Source organism: Myodes glareolus, chromosome 13, assembly GCF_982192425.1.
Source record: "Myodes glareolus chromosome 13, mMyoGla1.1, whole genome shotgun sequence".
NCBI classification, from domain to species: domain Eukaryota; kingdom Metazoa; phylum Chordata; class Mammalia; order Rodentia; family Cricetidae; genus Myodes; species Myodes glareolus.
In genome coordinates this window covers 73,029,393-73,051,641 of record NC_142038.1, presented here as the reverse complement: position 1 = coordinate 73,051,641, position 22,249 = coordinate 73,029,393, and the positions used below count along the sequence as shown (strand labels likewise).

General features: G+C 42.3%; 1 protein-coding gene across 3 annotated transcripts in view; it reads right to left on the bottom strand.

The window, feature by feature from the left end:
* Window positions 1-22,249, bottom strand: part of Znf521 (zinc finger protein 521) — a 284,630-nt gene that overhangs the window by 246,853 nt on the left and 15,528 nt on the right. For all 3 annotated transcript variants that reach the window (XM_085700110.2, XM_085700107.2, XM_085700109.2), the window contains one exon: window positions 6,340-6,519. Coding sequence is in view for 2 of the 3 variants with exons in the window: in XM_085700107.2 (XP_085556233.2) it covers window positions 6,340-6,519 (180 nt within the window). In the remaining variant the exon portion in view is untranslated. The remainder of the gene's footprint in view (window positions 1-6,339; window positions 6,520-22,249) is intronic.

Below are 22,249 nucleotides of genomic sequence, written 5' to 3'. Positions count from 1 at the left end.
TACAGACCAGGCTGGCCTCGTACTCACCGAGATCTGCCTGCCTCTGCATCCCAAGTGCTGGGATTAAAAGGTGTGTGCCACCACTGCCTGGCGTATTCCTTTGATCTTTTGATACACAAGAACAAAGCTCATCAGGTCTCTTCTTCTCTGGCATGATTCAGTAATTCACTTTTGTTCTCTTACCTTGAATTAAAATACTATGGTCCTGTGTGAATACAGGCCAGATCCCAGCATTCTGAAAGCCTTGGATAAAGAGAGACCAAACATTTTTATTACTTAAAAAAATTATGTAACCCATAAATATTAGGTGTTCCATTCCATACCATGTTCTGCAGATACCATTAAAATCAGATGAAACCGAAGTGATGTCTTTTGTTTGTCTTCTGATTGATGAGGCTGAGCATAAAGATAACTATCAGGGCTACACTCTATAAAAAGTGCATCCTCATGAAGTAGAATGCAGAGTTTACTTTTCAACACTTAAAATTTAAAATAACATTAGGATTGGGGGTGTAGCTCAGTAGTGGAAAGACTGCCAAACATTCCATGATCCCAAATACCACCAGAATGAGGAATGAACAAATGAATAAATGAAAAGTAATCTTATAACAGGAGAGACAACCCTGTTCACCTTAGAGAAGATTTCTCACTAACATAGCATATACTAAGCAGCACATGTTCACAGTTTTGTGCTAATGTAAGCACTATTCTACATGAGTGTAAAGGATCATGTAACATACCAGTCATCCACTTAAAAACAATATCTGACTAATTTTCTGTATTTAATAGGATTCTCCGATAAACTTGGTGGAACACTCCTATAATCCCAGCACTTAGGAGGCAGAGGTAAATGTATCTCTGAGAGTTTGAGGACAGCCTTATCTATACAGAAAGTTATGGGCCAGTCAGGGCTATATAGTAAGGTCCTGGATTTTCACAAAACCCTATGTACTAAGGAAAAGAGTCATTAAACAAAGTCAGTTTAACGTATATGAACTGGCGGCATAAGCAAATCCATAAAGAAGACTAATTCATATTCCAAAGAAAGAGAGAATTCAGAAGCACGCAGTGTGAACATTGGCATGGATGGAGGATGGCTGGAAATCTGAGCCCCACCCCCACTCCCGCTGGCAGCCCTACCCCCACTCCCGCTGGCAGGAGTACAAAGTGAAACAACCACGTTGTGAAGGAACTTGGAAGAGTGTCTACACACAGGCATGACTTCCCTCCTCACCCCCCTCAATACCCTGCACCTCTACTCCTGGCCATCAGCCGGAGAAGATTACAGCATATGCTAACATAAAGGTAGGTAGCCCACTACAACTTAATTCAGAATAATGAAAAGAGGAATTACCAAATATTCAACAAAAAGACAACAGACAATTAATTACAGTACAGCCATACAACAGTAACAGTAGTTGAACATGCAGAATACTGCTCAACAATGAAAAACAACGACAGCAACAAAAGTAATTTAAAACAAACAGCATGAAAGTGTTTCCTTGACCCACAACATAAAAGGCCCTGGGGCAGAGGAGAGAGTTCATACTATATCACAGTGTACGGTCCCATTCACAGCAGGCTAAATGAATCTACGGTTAAAGAACTTAAAAGACCTGAGTACTTCTGATGGATCTTAATGCTGAGGAGGGGGCAGAGAGGACTGTACAGTAAGAGGACATCTAATGTGAAATGGGTGCAGTACAAAATGTGTACATTCTCCCATAATTAATCAAATTGAATGCTCATGACTTCTTAGTTTTATCCTATGTAAATACTGCATTAAAATATAGACTTAACCAATTGCAAAAGATATTAGCTCTAATTGGTTGACATGTGTATCACGATTATGTGAGTCAACCACTGTGGGATTACTCCATGTGTATTCTAGGCTCAAGCAAATGAGTCAATACACTGAAGATAATAACAGACAGGTTTCCATCATTCCAAAAAGAAGTGACAGGGAAAATAGACGGATGTGTCCGGGATGAATTGGAAATATCAATACAAACACGGGGTTTTTCTTAGAGTTCAAGGAATGTGTGTGTGTGTGTGTGTGTGTGTGTGTACTTGTATAGGTATATTATGTGTAAACTACAAATCATATTAGCATATTTTCATATGTCCTAGTTGAGTTAGCTGAGCGCTCTATAGACAATAAGATATAGTACTGTCATATAGTCTTTCTGCATGTGTTGTTTTTTTGGCCAGTGGCTTAGCAGAACAGAGCAGGGCAAACATTCCAAGCAGATAGAGGAGAAAAAAAGGTGGCATCAGGGAGAAGCCATGTAGCTGCTGCAGGAGACAGATGTGTCCTCAAAACCTTAACCAGTAAACTACAAGCCTCGTGGTAAAAAATAACAACAAAAAAAATGGATTCACTTAAGATGTAAGAGCTAACTAAAAATATGCTTAAGCTATTGGCCAAGCGATATTGCAAATAGTATAGTTTCTGTGTGATTATTTTGGGTCTGGATGGCCAGAAAACAAACAAACAGCCTCCGACAACAGTACTGAGCACGCACTGAGCAGGACTCATGTCCTAACTTCTAAATACCATGTTTCTTTAAATGATCCCAGATAGCACATTACCCTACCAAAAGCTAAAAATGGTAATAGTCACCAAGAACACATTGACTGCAGGACATGACTGGACAAGAAAAGAACATAACCCAGAGTTTTTGTTTGTCCCAGAAACAAAACAAGTCCCCCAAGACAATGACAGAAACATATTAAACAGACACCAAAAAATATCACCTGAATCCATTCTCATTGGCTAAATTTAGGACAATAAACACACCAAAATATTCATAGTGAGCTAGGTGGGCAGTTCAGTGGTATGAACCAATCTACACCATAAGACCTTATGTTTGATTCCCAACATGCAAAGATAGATAAATGATGGAAGGAGGGATGAACGGACAGACAGACAGACCGACAGATGATTAATAAATGGATGGACATGCAGACAGATAAATACATGATGGATGGATGGATAGATGGGTAGAGGATAGATAGATAGGTAGATAGATAGATAGAAGATAGATGATACACCCATATATACATATAATGAACTATGAATCACTGAACAAAGTAATCTAAAAATCAATGATGATATAAATAAACAAATGAATAATGAAAGAAATACCAATAAGTCATGAAGTAGCAAAGATTATAGCATGACAATAGAGTCAAACAGTGGTTGAAGTTTCATGAAGTTGAGGTACAACAGTATCTTCTCATGAATTATCCTTGCACTGTATACAAAGGAGAAACAGTAAGTCACACTAAACAAGACTGGAATACACGGAAACAAGTATTCAGTGTTAACATCATCATCACAGGAACAAACAATACTGTTTACTTCCAGATACAATGAATAAGGAGGATGTAGCATCCTACTGGTGTCCCTGCCACCAAACCTGAATGTGGCCTTGAGGAAACAGACAAACTACTCTGGTGGAAATCCTACAAAGTCTGTCAGGCACCCTTGTCAAAAATACAAAAAAAAAGGTGGAGAAGAATTCCTGATTGAGTAGACCAGGCAGAGAGATGTGGAGATTATATATCACATGTGATCCTGTATTCAGGATGAGGCAAAACAGAAAAAGTTATAAAGGACATACTGGAACAAGTTGTTGCAATTCAATATGGATTATAGATTAGACATCAGTAATAATGAAATGAATATTAATTAGACATTTGGTGTTAAATGAATTTAAACTTTCTTGAGTCCAGTAACTACACAGTGATCAGAAGAATAGATGGGTCTCTAGGAAATACACAAGCTGTATTTCAGAGATGTGATATTCTGATACTACCTTAAATATTAAGAATATAATGGTAAGCAATGGAGGAAAAGAGAGCAAAGAAAGGAGGTGCAAGGAAAAGAAATAACACAAAATGTAAGTAATTGATGAGGCAATCAATTAACACAGAAGAACTCCTTAAAAGACTTTGTAAGGTTTCTATACATTTAAAATAGTAACATAATAAAAGTTACCCTAAAAATCTCATAAAGTTACAAAAATAGGTAAATGAGCAACGTGCATCATTTAGCCAGTGCGGTAGGTAGCACATGACTCAAATCCCAGCATCCAGGAGGCAGAGTCTATGGGATCTCTGTGAGTTCGAGTCCAGCAAATGATATAGAGTTAGATCATGTCAAAGGAGGTGAGGGACAGATGGTTCTAAAAAGGAAGCCTTTTCAGAAAGAAGGAGTATATAGCCTAATAAAGTTGCTCACTTCACCCCCTCTTGAAGAGATGAGCCATGGTGCGCTCTTTAATAAAGAACTTTGTTTACCTGGATTCCATCCAATGCTGCCACAATAATCTGCTCAGGAAACCTTGTTAAAATGAAACACCCATTAAAATCTTACACAAACATAGTCTAGGAAAACAGTTGGAGAACAACTCGTCTAATAAATATATTTCCTGATCATCGTTAGTGGAAGGAAGACTGTGCTAGGGAAAAAAATGAGAGAAGGCAAAGGAGAGACCCACCCACAGGGATTCGGGAGCTGCGGTAACTACAATAATGAGTGAACAATGTCACATGGTCCACAGTAAGGAAGAAACTGCATGGTATACTGGTCGTGGAGCCAACCCCACCAGCAAACACAGTATGCCCTTGCTTGGTATGCGGTTGCTCTTGGTACCCATGAGGGATCAGTACAAGTTCCCTAGAGGGTGCCACAACCCCCAGCTGCCTTTCCCTTGTCCAAAATGGTAGAGAATCTTCATGTCCTCATAAGCGCCCTCCTATACACTCTAAGTCATCTCTGTTTCCATGAGATTTACAATCTAAATGCTAGGTGAGGGGCTGTGCACATTATGTAGTGAATAAGGACAAGAAGAAAACCTGCACATGTAAACAAAACATGTCTCAAATACTTTCGATGAACATCTGGTTGCACTGAGAGACACAGAATGCACAGATATCAAAGGAAACTCTACTTTAAAGGAGGAATAGACTCTATAAACCAAGTTTCAGCTTTATTCGGCCATTACATTGAACATGCTGTGCTTCTGTGGGTGTTAGATTTTCCTCTTCTGATAAACACACAGCAGTGTGTCCTGGTAGCCTTGGTAGGAGGCTAGTGAAGTCCCAGCACTGTGCTGGGCTCAGCCGATGAATGAAGACATAGGCCCAGAGTCTAATGATGGAGGCAGGAAATGAACACACGTGGTGAGAACTGTAGATTCTGGTATTATGTAGTAAGCTCTGAGGGACGTAGCTCAGTGGAAACACCCATGGGGGCCTCTGTGAAGCCCTGGACTTGATATTTGTGTTGACTAATTCTATGTCAATTTACCACAAACTAGCATCATCTAGAAAAAAAGAGTCTTATTGAGAACATGTCTCCATTGGCCAGTAGGCAAGTTTGTTCGGCATTTTCTTGATTCATGATTAATGAGACAACCTAGCTCACTGTGGGTGGTACCACCCCTGAGCAGGTGGCTCTGGGTGCAATAAGAAAGCAGGCTAAGCAAGCCATGGGTGCAAGCCAGTGAGCAGTACCCCTCCATGCCCCTGCATCAGCTCCTGCCTCCAGGTTCCTGCCTTGGTTTCCTGTTGTGACTTCCCTGGTTGGTGAAGTATAAACTGTGTGATGAAATAAACCTTTCTTCCCCAGCTAGTTTTTAGTCACACTGTTTTATCAGAGCAACAGAAAAGTAACTAAGACAACAGCCAACAACCGTGATAACAAAATAAGTGCTGGGACTTAACAAGTTGGCATTTGAAAGAACACAAAACTGGGCCTGATTGAGACAGAATCAGGGAAGGTTTTTCTGAAGAGATGATATTTAAGCCAAAATAAGTTAACAGACATTTACAATCTTAGAAAAATATTTAAAAGGGATTATATTTTATTTAGTCATTTAATATTTCATTTTGTTCCTAATATCACAGTAAAAAAGTAAACAAAATTATATGTGTATGTATATTTAGATATATATGTGTGTATATATATATGCACATGCATTCATATATGCACATATACTCCCCATTCACTCTTAAAGAATTCAACACTGAGGTCATCCCAGACAACCATTCTGGAATTTTTACAAAAGTATCTCTAATCAAGAGCATCCAACATATCACCCCGAAGCGGTAAACATCCCAGGGTGACTAAGAATGCAACCCAACGTACTTGTAGATGACCCCATCATGTCTCTAGGTCATAAGGTTAGACGCCCCTGCTAGACATTTCTAGGATTTCAAGTGGACAGAGTAAAATAATTGGAGGCAAAAGCACAGAAAGGAACAAAGTGGCAGGGAAACCATCAGAGCTGGAAGAGCGTGAGGAGCGGGGAGGTGATGGGCACTGTGTACCTGTCAGCTGGCATTGATGGATCTTGTGCTCTGTGAAGTCGCTCAGCGACTCAAACACCTGCAGGCAGCTGTCACAGCTGTGCCCAGCGTCGTCCTCCACCTCCTCGCCGTCTTCTGGCCTCTTCTGGCAGTCTATGGCTTCTCCATCCTCAGTCTTGTCTTCAAGTTTACAGCTGGGGTCTGAAAGACAATCAAGACTGTAAGTGTGGGTTTTCAAGACAGGTTCTTGCAGAGTAACATTTCACCTTCTTGCAACCAAAACCAGAAACACTAGTTTGCCTGGAGGCTGCAATAGAGAGCTTGGCTGCTGAATGTAATGCAGAAGGATCCAAAGGGTCCGCTTTTATTATTCGTAGCAGTGCTTTTCTCCCCACTCCACGGCCCTATTCATACACCATCTACTCAAAGGAAGCATGCTCAAACTTCACTTTGTCTTTTTATAACCGCCGTTTAGGAGTTTTTCATTAAAAGAGAAAAATAAATCACTCTTAAAATAAACAGTCTTCATTGCAAAGGGAAAAGAAAGTACTTCCAAGAATGAACCCCTTTCTGCTAAATATATTCTTTCATGGAAATTACCAGATCATACAAAAGCCTAGAATCATTTAAACTAATTACCATAGGCAAGAAATTGACCTTTGCTTATAAAGTGGTCAAAACGCACAGTTACTCCATTATCTGTGATGCAGCGACAGCAAAGCGAGCCCTGCGTCCCAGCCCAGCATCCTTCCAGGCACAAATGCAAACCAAACAGCTTGCTCTGTCTTTGAATTTCCAAATTATAGAGGAAAAAAAAAGATATGAACAACAATTATAATTACCATTGAGTCATGAACCCAAGACAGTGTTATCAGTGTGGCAAAGCTATGTGTTGTACAAACTAAAATAGTCCTATCTGCGCCCTAAGAATGCTCCCCAAATGGCAGATACTGTATTTACTTACTACAGAGAACTACCTAGTTCAGTCACCAAACCCATACACACACACAAACACACACACACATGTATGTATGTATGTATGTATGGCAAAGAAGACAAGTACTTCCCTGAACTCCTAGTGCCTTCGTTTTTCTCTGTAGAAATGGAAAAAGGAGTGGTGTGAAAAAAGAAAAGGGGAGGCAGGCAAGGAGGGAGGAACAAGAACTATGTAGGAGAAATTAGGACCATAGCATCAGTGGCTTGATTTGGGTGTGTATTCATTTCTAATAATAGAAAGTCCTCCACAGGCAGGTATAAACTGTATTCCCAATCAAACCCAGATTTTTCTTTCTTTCTTTCTTTTTGTAAAAAAGTCTCAGATAGCCAAGGCTGTCCTTAAATTCACTATGTAGCTGAGAATAACCTTGAACTTCTGATCTTTCTGCCTCCACCTCCCCAGTGCCAGGAGAAGAGGCAGGTAGCACCAAGCCTGCTTTGTATAATGCTGGAAATGGAACCTAAGGCTTCGTACAAACTAGGCAAGCACACTATCAACTAAGCTACATCCCCAGTCCAGAGTTTCTATTTTCTTTGAGACCTTGTCTAATCAATGAAAATTACAAATGGGCTGTGTCAAGGTACCTAAGATAATGTATACTACATAATCTAAAGTCACATATTCAATATGACTATAATATTAATTTTAATAAATAGACTATATTGGATTATATAAACATGAGACATTTAACATCATTGAATATTAGAAATGGTGCAACCAAGACTCCACAAGACCAACATTTGCCAAATCTTTCTTAGAAAGTCCATAGATGGTGGCACTTTGCCATCCTAGTTGGGAGGGACCGCTGGTTAACCTGCAGGTTGCCTGCTTCTGAGAACCTACAGCATGCCCTTCTCCGACTGTTCAAAGATCCCTTTGAATCAGAAATAAACTTAACTTCATCACCACCTTCAAATTATTTAGACAAACCAAAACTGGCTTCTGTTCCAATGTACAGAGTAACCTCCCCGGGTCATAGGAAAAGGCTGGAGCTCATCCCAAACAGCAAGTGATTTTGATTCTGTCTGTTAAACACCAACTCTGTATTTAAGGAATTGGCAATTTGGGTTGATTTGCCATCTGGAAAATTATTACCTCAAGACCCTCCATACAACCATCCCAATAGACTGGGGGTTTCACTGGTCCTGTGGGGCAGGGTGTGACAAGATGCTTTGCGGGTCTTGCTCTCTAGCGAGCCCAACACCATCTCCAGGTGAGTGCTTAACAAATGCTATTTAGTGGAAAGAGAATGCCTTAAAGGGGGAAAGGTCCTTTCCTGGTACTTTGTCTGTAAAATAGGAACAGATCAGTTGCCTCCAAATGTAAAAAGCATCCACATACACTTACACTCTCGAAGACCTGCCACATCGGCGTTTCCTGCCTTCAAATGTTCCGTCTGGAGTTACAGACTCAGTGCTTTGGTAATGGTCCAAAGATCTCCCACAGATGAAGCCAAGTAGGATTAGACTGCCAACCCAGAGGGCAATTCAGAAAAGGAAATAACTGTCCCATTTGGGCAAATGACCCCTACACCAGCAAATGCTTGCTGGGGGCAGGATGCACATGCTGAATAGTCTTCCTTCTTTAGCCTGAGTTTTCAGTTTCTGAAAAACCTGACTGCATTCCAGAAAATGTGGGTGTTGGCTGAATTTTAATGTATTTAGATGCCATGCACTAGGCTTACAGACCTATTAGTTTATAAATATGGAGACTGAATATTTTAATATGCACAGAGAAAAGGGGTAAAAAGTCACCTGATATGGGGTTCCCCTCTGTATGCTCTGAATATCATTGGTTAATAAAGAAACTGCCTTGGCCTATTGATAGGGCAACATAGAACTAGGCAGGGGAAACTAAACTGAATGTTGGGAGAAAGAAGGCGAAGTCAAGTGAGAAGCCATGTAGCCCCTCCAGAGACAGACACTAGGGACAGACCCTAGATGGAACTTTATCCGGTAACCACAGCCATGTGGCGATACACAGATTAATAGAAATGGGTTAAATTAATATGTAAGAGTTAGTCGATAAGAAACTAGAGCTACTGGGCCAAGCAGTGATTTAATTAGTAGTTTCTGTGTGGTTATTCTGGGAGTCTGGATAGCTGGGAACCAACAAGCAGCTTCCTTACAACAGTCACCTTCCTCACTATTCAGGAATCTGAGTATTTTACACAAATCTAATATCAAAGATACCAAACAAATATGAATGGACAGGGCTTCTGCTCTCCACACGCGAGAGGAGCCCAGCCTGTGTTTCCACCACCATTGCTGGTTACAAGAGGGAGGGTCATTTTAAGACTAATAAAAATGTTTTGCCTGCACTTCTGGGTTTATAGATAAGAGCCTTCGGGGACTGGAGTCAGTCAAGCTTATTCACTTCTGCTGCAACTTTAGGATTCATGCTCCAGCCAACTGGCGGATTTGTTTTTAGGTCAACACTTAAGTGGGACCCTCTGGGAGGCGGGTTCGATTATAGCCTATGAGGCCTCCGTGTGGGGAGCACCAGAGTCTCAGTCTCCTTCCTTGAGAGACATCCTTCCCCAGCCTCCACTGGCTCGCTTGCTCGAGGAATTCTTTCTTGGCCATTCAAAAAATGTGTTTATTTGCGTGCGGGGTTTCTGTTCCTGATGCCATGGGTGCAGGCGGCATCTAGAAAGTGCTTGCATTGTCAACCATTTGCTTTCCCACAGGTGGCTACACTTCAATAATTGCACATGGCCTTAGTGATGGAGTTTTTATAAAGTCCTTTGAGATCCAATCATAAAAAATAATTGTATTACTCTGCCAGTCACTCAAACCCTGACTTCAGCCTAAGGGTTATAAACGGGAGACCCATGCCTGCAAGAGTCGCCCTGCCCCCAGCCCTGCTGCCTGAGGGACTTTCATTCTTCCAACTACACTGTTGCCTATAAACCGCCTCACAGGGCAGGATGTTAAAATAGTCCCCTCAAGTCCCCAAAGCGAGACTGCAAAGCACACTGTACCTCAGGAACCTCTTCCTCCAGCTGCCCCAAATGATGCTGCTCCAACACGTGGCATCCATCACTAAAGGTCTTACTTGCTGACCCAACTTTCCAGCTCATCCTTCCGAAGGGGGGCTGTGGGAGCCTGGATTTATAGTGTTCTGATCTGAACTAAAGGTTGGCTTTTGGAATAGAGGCAGAGTTGTTATTGCCACAATAAATGGCAGCATTCTGTTTCCAGTTTTGTTAACATTACCTACAAATGAGGATCTGAGAGAGGCCTGATTTTCCTCTCATTATGGTCTCTGGCAGGTAGTTCTTTCCTTCCTGCTCTTCTCAAGGACTGTTATTGCTTTAACTTGGTTTAATAAAATTACAACTTTGGGAAAATGAAAAATTACCCTGGCTTGAAAGTGTTGGAGGTAATAAAGGCACGGACTTCAATTAATTTCAAGTGTGGGATCAGTTTAAGGCCAAGCAGCAGAAATTCTATTCTGTCCATGTAAAAATGAGGTTTCACCACATATACTTTTTTATAACCTATATAAAAGTCAAGTAAAAGTAATGAATACCTAAAAGCCATCTCAGTGGAATGGCAGGGACTATCTAAATGCTTGAAACCCGTCTTACATATTCCCCTCTTTGCAACAAGGATGCCATGCCTGATCAAAGTTAAAATGTCAAACTACTAAGAAAACAGTCCAAGTTCTGAGCCATTCTGCTGCCTGGAAATGGACCTCCTTCCAAGCCACTTTTGCATGGAAAAGCACCAGCAAAAGAAAGAAAAATGAAGAGATCATGTGGTTATAATTATTACCAGGCAAGGAATATTTCTGCAGCTCAGTGATGAAGTAAAACTCTGTCGCTCTCGTCTCCCAATAGTGTCCATCGCAAAACAACTGCCTCATTAAATCTCTGCAGTAAGATTAATATGCCGTAGCTGCACTACATTTATAACTTGCTACTCTATAAAAAGCACATTTAATGGTAAGAGCCAGAGCTGGGACACAAAGTATTACTATAAAAACTTCTGGCAGAGAAAAAAGAGCACAGGCCTTGGTCTGTCTTTGCAGGAGATATAAATGAGGCTTTCCCTGGTTAATTCCATGAAGTCCTCCCTTAAAAACCAGACTCGGCTTTTATGAGGGTGGCAGAAACACAAGATTCTAGTGATGCCATAAATATGAATGCAGGAAGGTTACTTAGTGCCGGAGGCTGGTGAGCCATGAATGAACCCAAAAAGTTACACATGTACACAGGCATGCAGACTTCAACCAACACAGTACCAACTCAAAAAATAAAAAATGTATGCCATTTTATTTTTTATTAACTTTAGATTTCATTGTCATGACCACAACCATGGGGAACTTAATCATTTAAAGCTATAAAAACTAAATAGTCAGGCTGGATAGATGGCTTGGGAGGGTAAGAGCACTGACTGCTCTTCCAGAGGTCCTGAGTTTGATTCCCAGCACCCACAACCATCTATAATGAGACCTGGTGCCCTCTTCTGGTAGGCAGGCAGAACACTGTATACACAATAAATAAATCTTTTTTTAAAAAACTGAATATTCAAAAAATGAGGTTCCAAAACGACAGGATAGTGGGACGATAAATATGAAGGGTTTACTCTGTTACACAGTATCCAAGGATGAGCCAGTGAGATACCTCAGCAGGCAAAGGCCCTGAACACCAAATCTGATGACCTGCATTTGATCCCTGGGACCCATATGATGGATGCAATCTATAACACACAGTATTCCAAGCACACACACACGTGCACACATGCACACACAGAACACACACACTAAATAGACAATGTAATATAATTTTTAATGAAAAATGAAAGTAAGGACACCTTCAACAAAGACTTGGCATTAAAACCCATGTCTTACTTTCAGAAGCACTGTGGTAATTAAGTAAACTAAAAATTCATAGAAACACATTTCATACCCATATCTTCCATAACGCACTACAAAACATGACCCAAAACCTCAGGTTAACAACTATCTTGTGCCAATTGATAATTAATGATCTAATCTTGTGTTTTAAGATCATATGTGAGTTGGAGATATGGATAAAGCCCTTGTACAAAAAGCACGAAGATCTGAGTTTGAATCCCCAGAATCCACTAAAAAGTCAGACGCAACTGCAAGAGACTGTAACACTAGTGCACTCCCACGCAGATACTGAAGAGAGATGCTTCTGTATCTGCTAGATATAGAAGTGGAGAAATCTCAGAAACTCTTTGGGCTAGCTAGCCTGGGGTTGGCAACAGAAATACAACCAAGATGTGCTGTTACAAACAAGGTAGACGAGGATGGATAATTGCGGTTGCCCTTAACCTTCATACATGTACATGAGCCTGGGACAAACATTTAAACACAGGGTCACAGAAATGCAGGGACACACATTGCATACACACACACACACACACGCACTAAATAAATAAATAAATAAATGAATGAATAAATAAATAAATAGCATGAAGTCGTCTATGTTGCTGACATATTTGGCAGCCGGAGAAGAAAGGCAGGGACTATCTGTCTCCAGGGAGCCATATCGGGAAGTACCCTTCCCACACAGTCTTGAAACCATGCTCTAAACTTTCATTACTTTCCCCCTGAACAGCAGGAGGGGCCATCTTTAGGCTCTGATGGGGGGTTAACAAGAAGCAGAAAACCTTCCTGGTGGTCAAGAACTAAAAGGCAGGGTCCCTGCTCTGAGATTTCTGGGCTCTAGATACGCATGCATTCTAACTTGAAATCCCCGAAGATGAGAACAGCTCTGAGGCAAATAAGTTGTGCGCTGTTACACAAAGGCAAGGAAGCCTTAATGAAGGCATATAGCACACCAGACTGGGCAGCCAGCGGTCAACCACACACTCATCTGCTGGCAGCTGCCAAGTCAAGGTAAACAAGCAAACAAAACGAAACAAAAACAGAAGTAATCAGAGGGGAGACTAGACTCAAGGATCCTGGAGCTGCGGCCTCGGCTCAGAGAAGTAAGACACAGAGATCCCGCGTACATCATGGTTAAGTACCAGCGGGTCCACGTACAGCGCAAGCGCTCAGGGTCCAGCCTGCGCTCTTGGGGCTGGGATAGTTCTCTGGTCAAAAGCATGTACTGCTCTGACAGAGGACCAGAGCTTAGTTCCTAGCACACACAGTGGGCAGCTAACAACTGCCTGTGACTTGGTTCTAGGGAACCTGACACCCTCTTCTGACCTCCTCGGGCACCTGTACTCACACGCACGTACCAAATAAGGACTTGCACACATACACGCTATTCAAAATAAAATAGACCAGTAAAAATTATATTTCTCTCTTCCGTCTGGTTACGTGGTGCACATCTTTAATCTCAGTACTAGAGGGTCAACAATTGGAAGGTTGCAAGTTGGTGATCAGTATGGGTTATATAGCAAGATCCTGTTTAAAAAAACAAAAAACAAAAAACCTCTTTTCTGAAATGTTAACTTTCTACCTACTTTACTCTCTGAAAGTTATGAGTTATGAAGCTGTTTTTTAAAGGGATGGGGGAAAACCACTTTCATACTTGCACTTATACGTTCCTTTTGTCTACAAAAAAAAAACCCAAAAACAAAAAACAAACAAAAAAAATCCTTTAGGATGGAAAAGATTGCCTCTGCATCACAACAAATCGCTGCTGGTATTTGGAACTTCTGCAGTTTTGCTTGACTGTTCTCAGGTCTCTCCAGCTCCCCAAAGACCACAGAGGGGCACCACAGAAGCACCCCTATTAAAAAGAACCGGCCAGACATAAATTTATCTACTCACAATGGTGCTCCTTCTCCTTGTACAGGATGTGAGCAGGAGGAATTGAGCCCTGGAAGAAGTTAAAAACCATGCCTGCATGCACAGCGTGGAGACAACCTGAAAGCTCCAATTCCAGTCAGAAAACCTAATCTAAACTCCCTACCTCCATTCTGTTGTTTTAATCATTTAATCAAAGGACCTATTGGAGATAAGCTATTTCAGTGATCCAACCTTCATATAAGAGAACCTGCATGGCCGCTCACAACTGTCTGCAACTCCAGTTCCAGGGCAGCTGACATATCACACAGACATGCATGCAGGCACAGCCCCGATGTGCATAAAATAAAAACAAATTATTAAAGAGAGAGAGAGGTTACAGGTATCGCCCTAGATCAAGTCATCTATTTCAGGGTGAGTCACGACGCCTGCCTTGTCTCATCTTCAGCAAACATTTCCTGGACACCTTGGCTAAGACCTGGGGGGTTCAAAACCCAAGCTGAAGTTGTTCCTGCACCCAGAGAGCTTATGATCTGCCACCGTTTGTAAAGTGTTGGTCAGGAGCAGTTTCAGAGTTTGGTAAGGACTGTTTCAGCACTGAGAGTGGCTGGGGCAGACTGGGGTCACGTGAAGTTACAAAGGTCTCCTAGGACCTTGGGCCCTCTGGTCCATTTACCCAAGTTTGTCATCCAAAACATTTCCCCTGTATCATGGCATGATGAACATAGCAAACTCACCCCGGGAGAGAAAAAAATCAAAACTCAGTGAGGTCAGAAGGAGGGCAACATGCAGCTAAATAGGGACAGGCGCATCTTCCCCAGCACAGAGCGGCTTGGTAAGGACCAATAACAAAGAACACAAGGAGAACTCAGCCTCCCAAACCAAGAACGCAGATGTCAAAAGCAGCATGCTACCTTCAAGAAAACCCAAGTCTCTCTGCACTAGTCAAACAGGGGCACTGTTGATCACAGGGAAGGGAAGAGTGACTGGAAATGAGACTACAGACATCATGAGTTTTGTGTGCTAACCTCAGCGCCAGAAGCAAGTGGGGGGAATTTCTAAACCAGGGTATGATGGATCCCTTCCAGAAAGATGCTGCAGTGGTCACAGAGAGGATTCACCAGCAAAGAGCAGGCTAGGAAACAGGGACCTCTCTGACTGCTACAACATAAACAAGGGAAGAGGGAGAGAGGACAAACCAAGGCCAGAGCACAAAGGAGACAGGAGCTAGATGGCTGGTGGGGATGATGGGGCACAGGCAGGGGCAGTACGGGCTTGCAGGTCAGTCACAGGGGCCATTCCCAGAAAGCAGGCGGAATCAGGCTAAGGACTCACTCTCCTCAACTGGCTTCGCATGCCCAGATTTTTACTCTGAAGCCATCTTCCTACATTCCTCAATGATGGCTAATCAACACCAAAGCCACTGAGCCAACAGTCATACCAGATAATTTCTAAACCAAGAACAAGATATTTTAGGATCTCAGAAATCTTTAGTGAGACTTGTCTTATTTTTTTCCATTTTATTTCAACTATGCATAAGGGCAAAGAAAAGAAATGCAAAATTAAATTGAAAACAAAAATGGATGTTGAATCTAATATTTCCTTTATTCTGCTTTTTAATATCATTAAATGTTCATTTAAATCGATAACATGATTCTATAAGCAGTTCACGATCCTTCCCAACAATATAAATCCATACACAAGGGCTGGTGATGGAGCTCAGTTGGTTAGGTTCTCACCGTCCTGCAGGAAACCCCGAGAGCTCCAGAACAGCATCAACAGGGTTGGGTGGGGGCTGGGTGGCATCCAACCCTTAGGAGCTTGGAGGCAAAATCATCAGGAATTCAAGGTCATCCCTGCCTACAGGAAGAGTTAGAAGCCAACCTATGATACAGGAGAAGACCTTGTCTGAAGAAACTGAAGCAAATTGAAAAACAACAACAACAACAACAAAACCACTCTATACAAAAGGCACATCAACAAACCAATATGGTGTGATCCAGACAGACCCTCATCTCAGGGGGCTGGAACAGGGCTAGCCTTTGAACTTTCAAGAACCTTCTATAAGGGAATCATACTAACATTTGCTGAAAAAAGAAAATGCCAAATAACTATATTAAATGGTCTTACAGGCATGCACAGAACTTCATATAAGAAAATACAAGAATCCACCAAGAATGATGGCACGTATGTAAGCAAGTCAGAAGACAAAGCCAGAAGCTCAGACCCAACGGCCTAACAAGGAAAAGAAGCAATCTCCCTGCCCGGCTGGTTTTCGAAACGAAGGTTATACAGTTTTTAAAAAATACTTCTTTTCTTGCTCTGATGTTACTCTGTCTTGGGGTATTTTTCTGTCTTTTTTTGTTGTTGTTGTTAGCAGTGGGTTGCTGTTGTAGTTTGTTTGTTTGGGGGTGTCTTATATTTGGTTTGCTTTGGAGAAACTTGGTTTCTGTTTCTTCATGACCCTTTTCTCACCGGACTCCTCGCTGCCCAGTAGATGTCTCCCCATTCAGCCTGACACATCAGACTTCCATGAAAGTCACACCACAGAAGTGAGCAGACTACATTCCACCCTCCTTCCATGTCACAGAAGGGAAACAGGACACGGAGAGGGTCTCGACAGTCGGGTATTCTATCTACAGCAGAGGTTCCAACAGCTGAGACTCTAGTGTGTGTGGGGGGGGAATAAGTGACTCCAAGGTGTGTGTGTGTGTGTGCGTGTGCTCTTTAGCATGCAGTGGGAAGGTCCGGAGTCTAAGAAATGTCTCTGAAAACAGCCACAAGCATAAATGAACTCTGTTATAAACTACAATCTAGACATAAGAACTTGGGGGCGAGAATAAAGTTGTTTCCACTTTATCACAGAGCATCAGCTACAGGACACGTTGCTACATGCAGCCAAGGAGAACAGGGGCAAAAAGTCTCCAATGGGTATATGGATAGTACCTTCTGATGATTCTACCATTGCACAATGTCAGTCAAATAGTCATATTTCCGAACAGCTCACACTCTCTCAATGATCATTGAAACACCAACTTAAGAGAGAGGAGTTTAAACAAGCAGCACTGGCCTCTGCACACAGCAGTGCTTGCACAGGAGAGTCGTCCTTCCTTTCCCATGGTGAGAAGAAAGAAAGCTCCAAATTCATTCACAAAAACCAACATAGTACTACCACTCGGTTCTCCTTATTCATAACTTTGTCTTACTCCAATGTTTTGTTTCAGAACTTTGAATGTTCCTCTTCTAAACTGCAATGCTCTATCTGAAAGGCAGAGACAAAGGAATTTGCATGGAAATTGTCAATACAACATTTCCGACATTCAGTACTCTGTTAACCATATTCATTCCAACCTGGAACACGAAGTCTTTGGTTTTCTTTTTCCCTTCAGCACAGCTCTCTAATAAACTGGGTCCAAAGTGGAAAACAAAGTCCCTGGGCAGGTGGTTTCATTGGTAAGGTGCTCGCTGTGCAAGTAGCATAGGACCTGAGTCCGGTGTCCAGAACCAGGCCAGGAATGATGGGAAGGCTGGCCAGTGAGCACAGCCTAACGAGCAAGCAGGCCAATGAGAAACACCGCCTCAAAAAGAAGGTGGCCGTGTTTTTAGAGACAACACCCAAGGTTGTCTTCCGGCCTCACAGGTATGAGCAAGACATGAGAGCTCATGGAAGTGTGCGCGCTCGCGCATACACACGTACATTTAATTAATAATGCAGAAAGTGATTCTAAGACAAACAGAAAATGCTATTTTTTCTTTTCACCCTTATAGACAAGTTTTATAAGTGACATTTGTAAGTGACATATTTAGGGAAATGAGAGAAATCTAAACAAATGTTCTGATAACACAACAACAACAAAAGAAGAAAAATCCTATGAAATAAGGTGTATATGTTAGCCATAGAAGACTGGGGCACAACCCGACCTTGTGGTTTGTGGCTTACAAGCTATTGCCAACGATAAAACTGATGTTTAATTGAGAAAAAAATTAAGCCATTTTGTCTTCTTCTAGTTGGATTAATAAATGTAAAAAAGCAACCAACCCAGAATGTCTAAGTTTCCTTTAGCCTGATACAAAATAAGAAAAGTCACACGATCAAAAATAAACTACAAAAATAGATGATTATTGATCTGGTATCATTTCTGTGGCACCTTCCTGGAGGAATTGGAAACAAAGGAAATTAAACAGTATCATTTAAACTTTTTAACTTCATTTCTGATTTCCTAGAACACAAAACAATCCTTTGAATTTACAAATAAATTGTATTTTTCTTTAGTTTTAATGCAATTTCTCTTCCCCAAAAAGGACCTTGAAAATGCAGTTTTTTTCCTAGAGAACTGGCAATCTTTCCAAATGTACATTCAATCTGCATGTAACTGCGGAGCAGTAATAAAGACACTAGTTCAATTTGCATAATCAATACACAATTTACAGAGCTGCCCAGACAGAACCGAAAGAGAGTTTGGATGCCATTATCTTAGCCACTATCAATTAATAGTTGTTTGTGAAACATGGTCCCATTCACACTGTCTCAGCCTTGACTCGGCAGGAGGCTGTGCTTACATATTAAATATTTTCACAGTATTTATGAGACGTAAATGCATTTTCAAGCAGGGTTTGGTAGCACATGGGAAGTGGGATCAGGAATTCTGGGCCAGCCTGGGCTATGTAGTGTATTTGAAATAAGCCCCACCTACATGAAACCCCATTTCCAAAAAGGCAGTTAAGGACCTGGACAGCTATACAGAAGACTCATTCGGTTCCCAGCACCTGCAATGCCAGCTCTGGGGATCGGAAAATGGTAGTCTCCACAGTCACAGATACACACTGATAATAAAATCTTTTTAAATAAAATAAGGAGATAAAATAATTTAGATAATCCCTAAATATGCACAAAATCAACTTGATCAGTTATATGGAGGTAAAAATTGCTGATAAATACCCATATATAGTCATCTATTTTCCAACATAACAGAATCTGTGTATATGTGTTTAGAAACAGTTTTCAGTAAATACATACAGAAGTTCTTTCAGAAGATAACCAGAAAGCCCGAGGCTCGCTCCTCTTTGCTTCACTCCTTTCTTTCTGCTTTCTTTCTGTATTTCTGCCTGTCTTTTTCGTTTTGTTAGCTAACATAGAAAACAATGGGTTTCATGCTAACATTTTTATCCATGTATGTCGTGACTTTCCCATCTTATTTTCCGGGTGTCGTAGGTGTGCTGCTGTTGCTGTCTGCCTGTGTTCGCTGTCGTACCAGGAAATCAAGCCTGGAGTCTCTTCTTGCTAAGCACACCTGTCACTGAGCTGCACTCGGCTGTCCTTTAGGCTGTCATTTACCTATTGTCTTAAAGGAGCAATAAGGACATGGCCCAGCCACCCCTGGTTTGTACCTGCAAATCAAGCTGGGTCTCCACCCTAGGGGGCTGGCTGACCTTCATGGGAAATTATCGAGAGTGGGACTCCGAGGGGCTAGAGAAGAGGCTAAGAGCTTGCGCCATTCCTGCAGAGGACTTGGGCAACTCACCACTGCCAGGAACTCCAGCTCCAGGGGGTTTGATGGCCTTTTCTAGCCTCAGCCGGCACCTACACTCTTGTGCACATACCTACACACCAGACAAACACACCACACACACCACACACATACATACATCAAACACACATTACATACACATACAACACACAAAAACCACTCAAAATATACATACCCCACATACACACACACATACATATACACATCCCACACACTTACACACACAACACATACACGCATCCCACACATACATACACACATACATGACACATACACACACAACACAAACAATATGCACACATACACACACAAATATACATATACACATACCACACACTTACACACACAACAGATACATCCCACACATACATACACACATACACGACACATACACACACAACACAAACAATACACACACCACACACACATTACACACATACATGTACACACACCACACACACTCACCACATACACACAACACACACATACACACACACCACACATACATATACACACAGCATACATACACACAGCACACACACATACACACACAACACACTCACAATCACACCACACACACGCATGCACTGTTCGGCTCCTCGGCCTCTGAGTGATGATGGGGACAGTACTCCCCACCTCCATAGTCACTCAGAATTTTCTCAGAAGCCTTTAGCGACAAAGCCAGGGAACTGTCAGGTTTCCTTCCAAGACTTCTCCCAGGTGTCAGTGACTAATACCACATCACACTGCTTCCTTGGAGAAGTTACATCCTTTGGAACAGGGGCTTGGGGGTGGAGGGTATGGAACAGCTCTAAATACTGAAATGAGAGGTGATAACAAAGGAACAGACCTCAGGCCTGCTGCAGAGATCCACCTCTTGGATTTGCTGCTGACTGGGTCAGGCTCATTCAGAACCACAAGCGCATTTTCTAATGAGGAAACTTCACTTTATGAAACTTCAGCCTTGGTAGATGAATGTGCCCAGTCCTTGAGTCTCCCTTTCCTCTCCTATGACAAGGGCACAATGATACCAGACCAAGGGTTCACTTAAGGTCAATGTCTCTAGATACAAACAGGTGCCCAGTGCCCACCCGCAAGGTATTAGCCAGTACATGGTGAGCACAGGCTCTTCCAGCTCAGCGGCCACCTCCTACTGTGGACAGCAGCTCCTAAAACCCGAAACAAATGTTCAGTTTCTCTCATACTTTCTCCAGAAGGGAAAATATTTCCTTTTCCACTCAAGGAGGCTAGCTGCCACAAAGTGTGTCACCTCATCCCTGAAGGATTGTACAAGAGAAAGAAACATAAAGAAGAAACGAAACAAACAAAAACAACCCAGAGCATCACAGGACGCTTCCTCGGGAGGGATCATCCAGAAAGCACCGTGATGGCCAGTTGGAGAATTGCCCGGGCCCAGCCACCTGCTAAGCAGCTCATGTCGGTTGCCTGGGTCAGCTAGCCTAGGGTCATGCCTACCATTTTGCTGGCAGGAAAATTGAGGCTTAGCAAATGTCAGTGAGTGGGATTTGATCGTGAGTTCTAAGTGTGCAGTCCCTTATGTCCCTCACTGTGGCACGTTGACTCGGCACACAGGATGAAAGTTGAGGCACAGACAAGCTTAAAAAAAAAGTATATAAGAAAATGATATTCATACGGCTGCAGCAGTGTAAGAATCAAGGGAGACAGCTAGAGAAATGGCTCAGCAGTCAAGAGCACGTGTTGCTCTTGCAGAGGACCCAAGTTTCCTTCTCACACAGTGGCTCACAACCATCCTTAATCTAGTTCCAGGGCACCCAACACCTCCAACAACATCAGGAACATATGTGGCCCACATCTACACAAGAAGGAGGAAGAGAACAACAGCACAGAGGTGCAGACAGTGGTCTCCCACGCCTGGAATTACAACACATGGGAGGTAGAGACAGGAATCGGGTTCAAGCAAATCCTTACTTACTTAGTGACCAAGGGTAACTGGCTTGGACTACATGAGACCCTTTCTCAGAAAAGAAGGGGGGGGTCAGAAGAGAAGGAGTGGAAGAAAGAGGAAAGGGAAGAGGCGGCAGCAGAGGTGAAGGAAGGAAGGAAAGGATCTGCAGGAGTGGGAAGTCACAACTCCTTCAACCTTAGTGTGAAGGATCTTGGAAGGAAATTCCTAGAATTACAAATCAAGACCAAGATCATTCCTTCCTGATCGGTCACTGAATCATGGAATTGCTTATCTCAACTCTGGATCTTGAGGTTGGTGGGATGGGTCCCAGAGGGTCCTCTCCTCCCTGCCCCGAAGCTCCACTCTCAGGTGTTCTCCCTCACCGTACAGGGCCTTCCCAGCACAGCAGCGTTCCTGGTCTCTTTCCTAGTGAGACATCCAGCCACACTGTAGCTGACCTCTCACTAAAGCATTTTCTAGAATATAAAATGACGGCACAGTGCACTGTCCTCTGTCACTCACTGTCACTGGAGGGTATTCCACACATTAAAAGTGGTCTCCCAATCCTCTTGGCTCACCCCACTCTAAATTCTACTCTTCTTTCTCTCACTGCATTTAGCATTAAGGTTGACAGAAGAAAGATAAATGGATACTTGAAAGTCATCTGATTGGAGATATTAAGGTGTTAGAGTTTGTACGGAAATCAACTTTAGGACGATTATTTAATACACAGAGAAGGGGAAG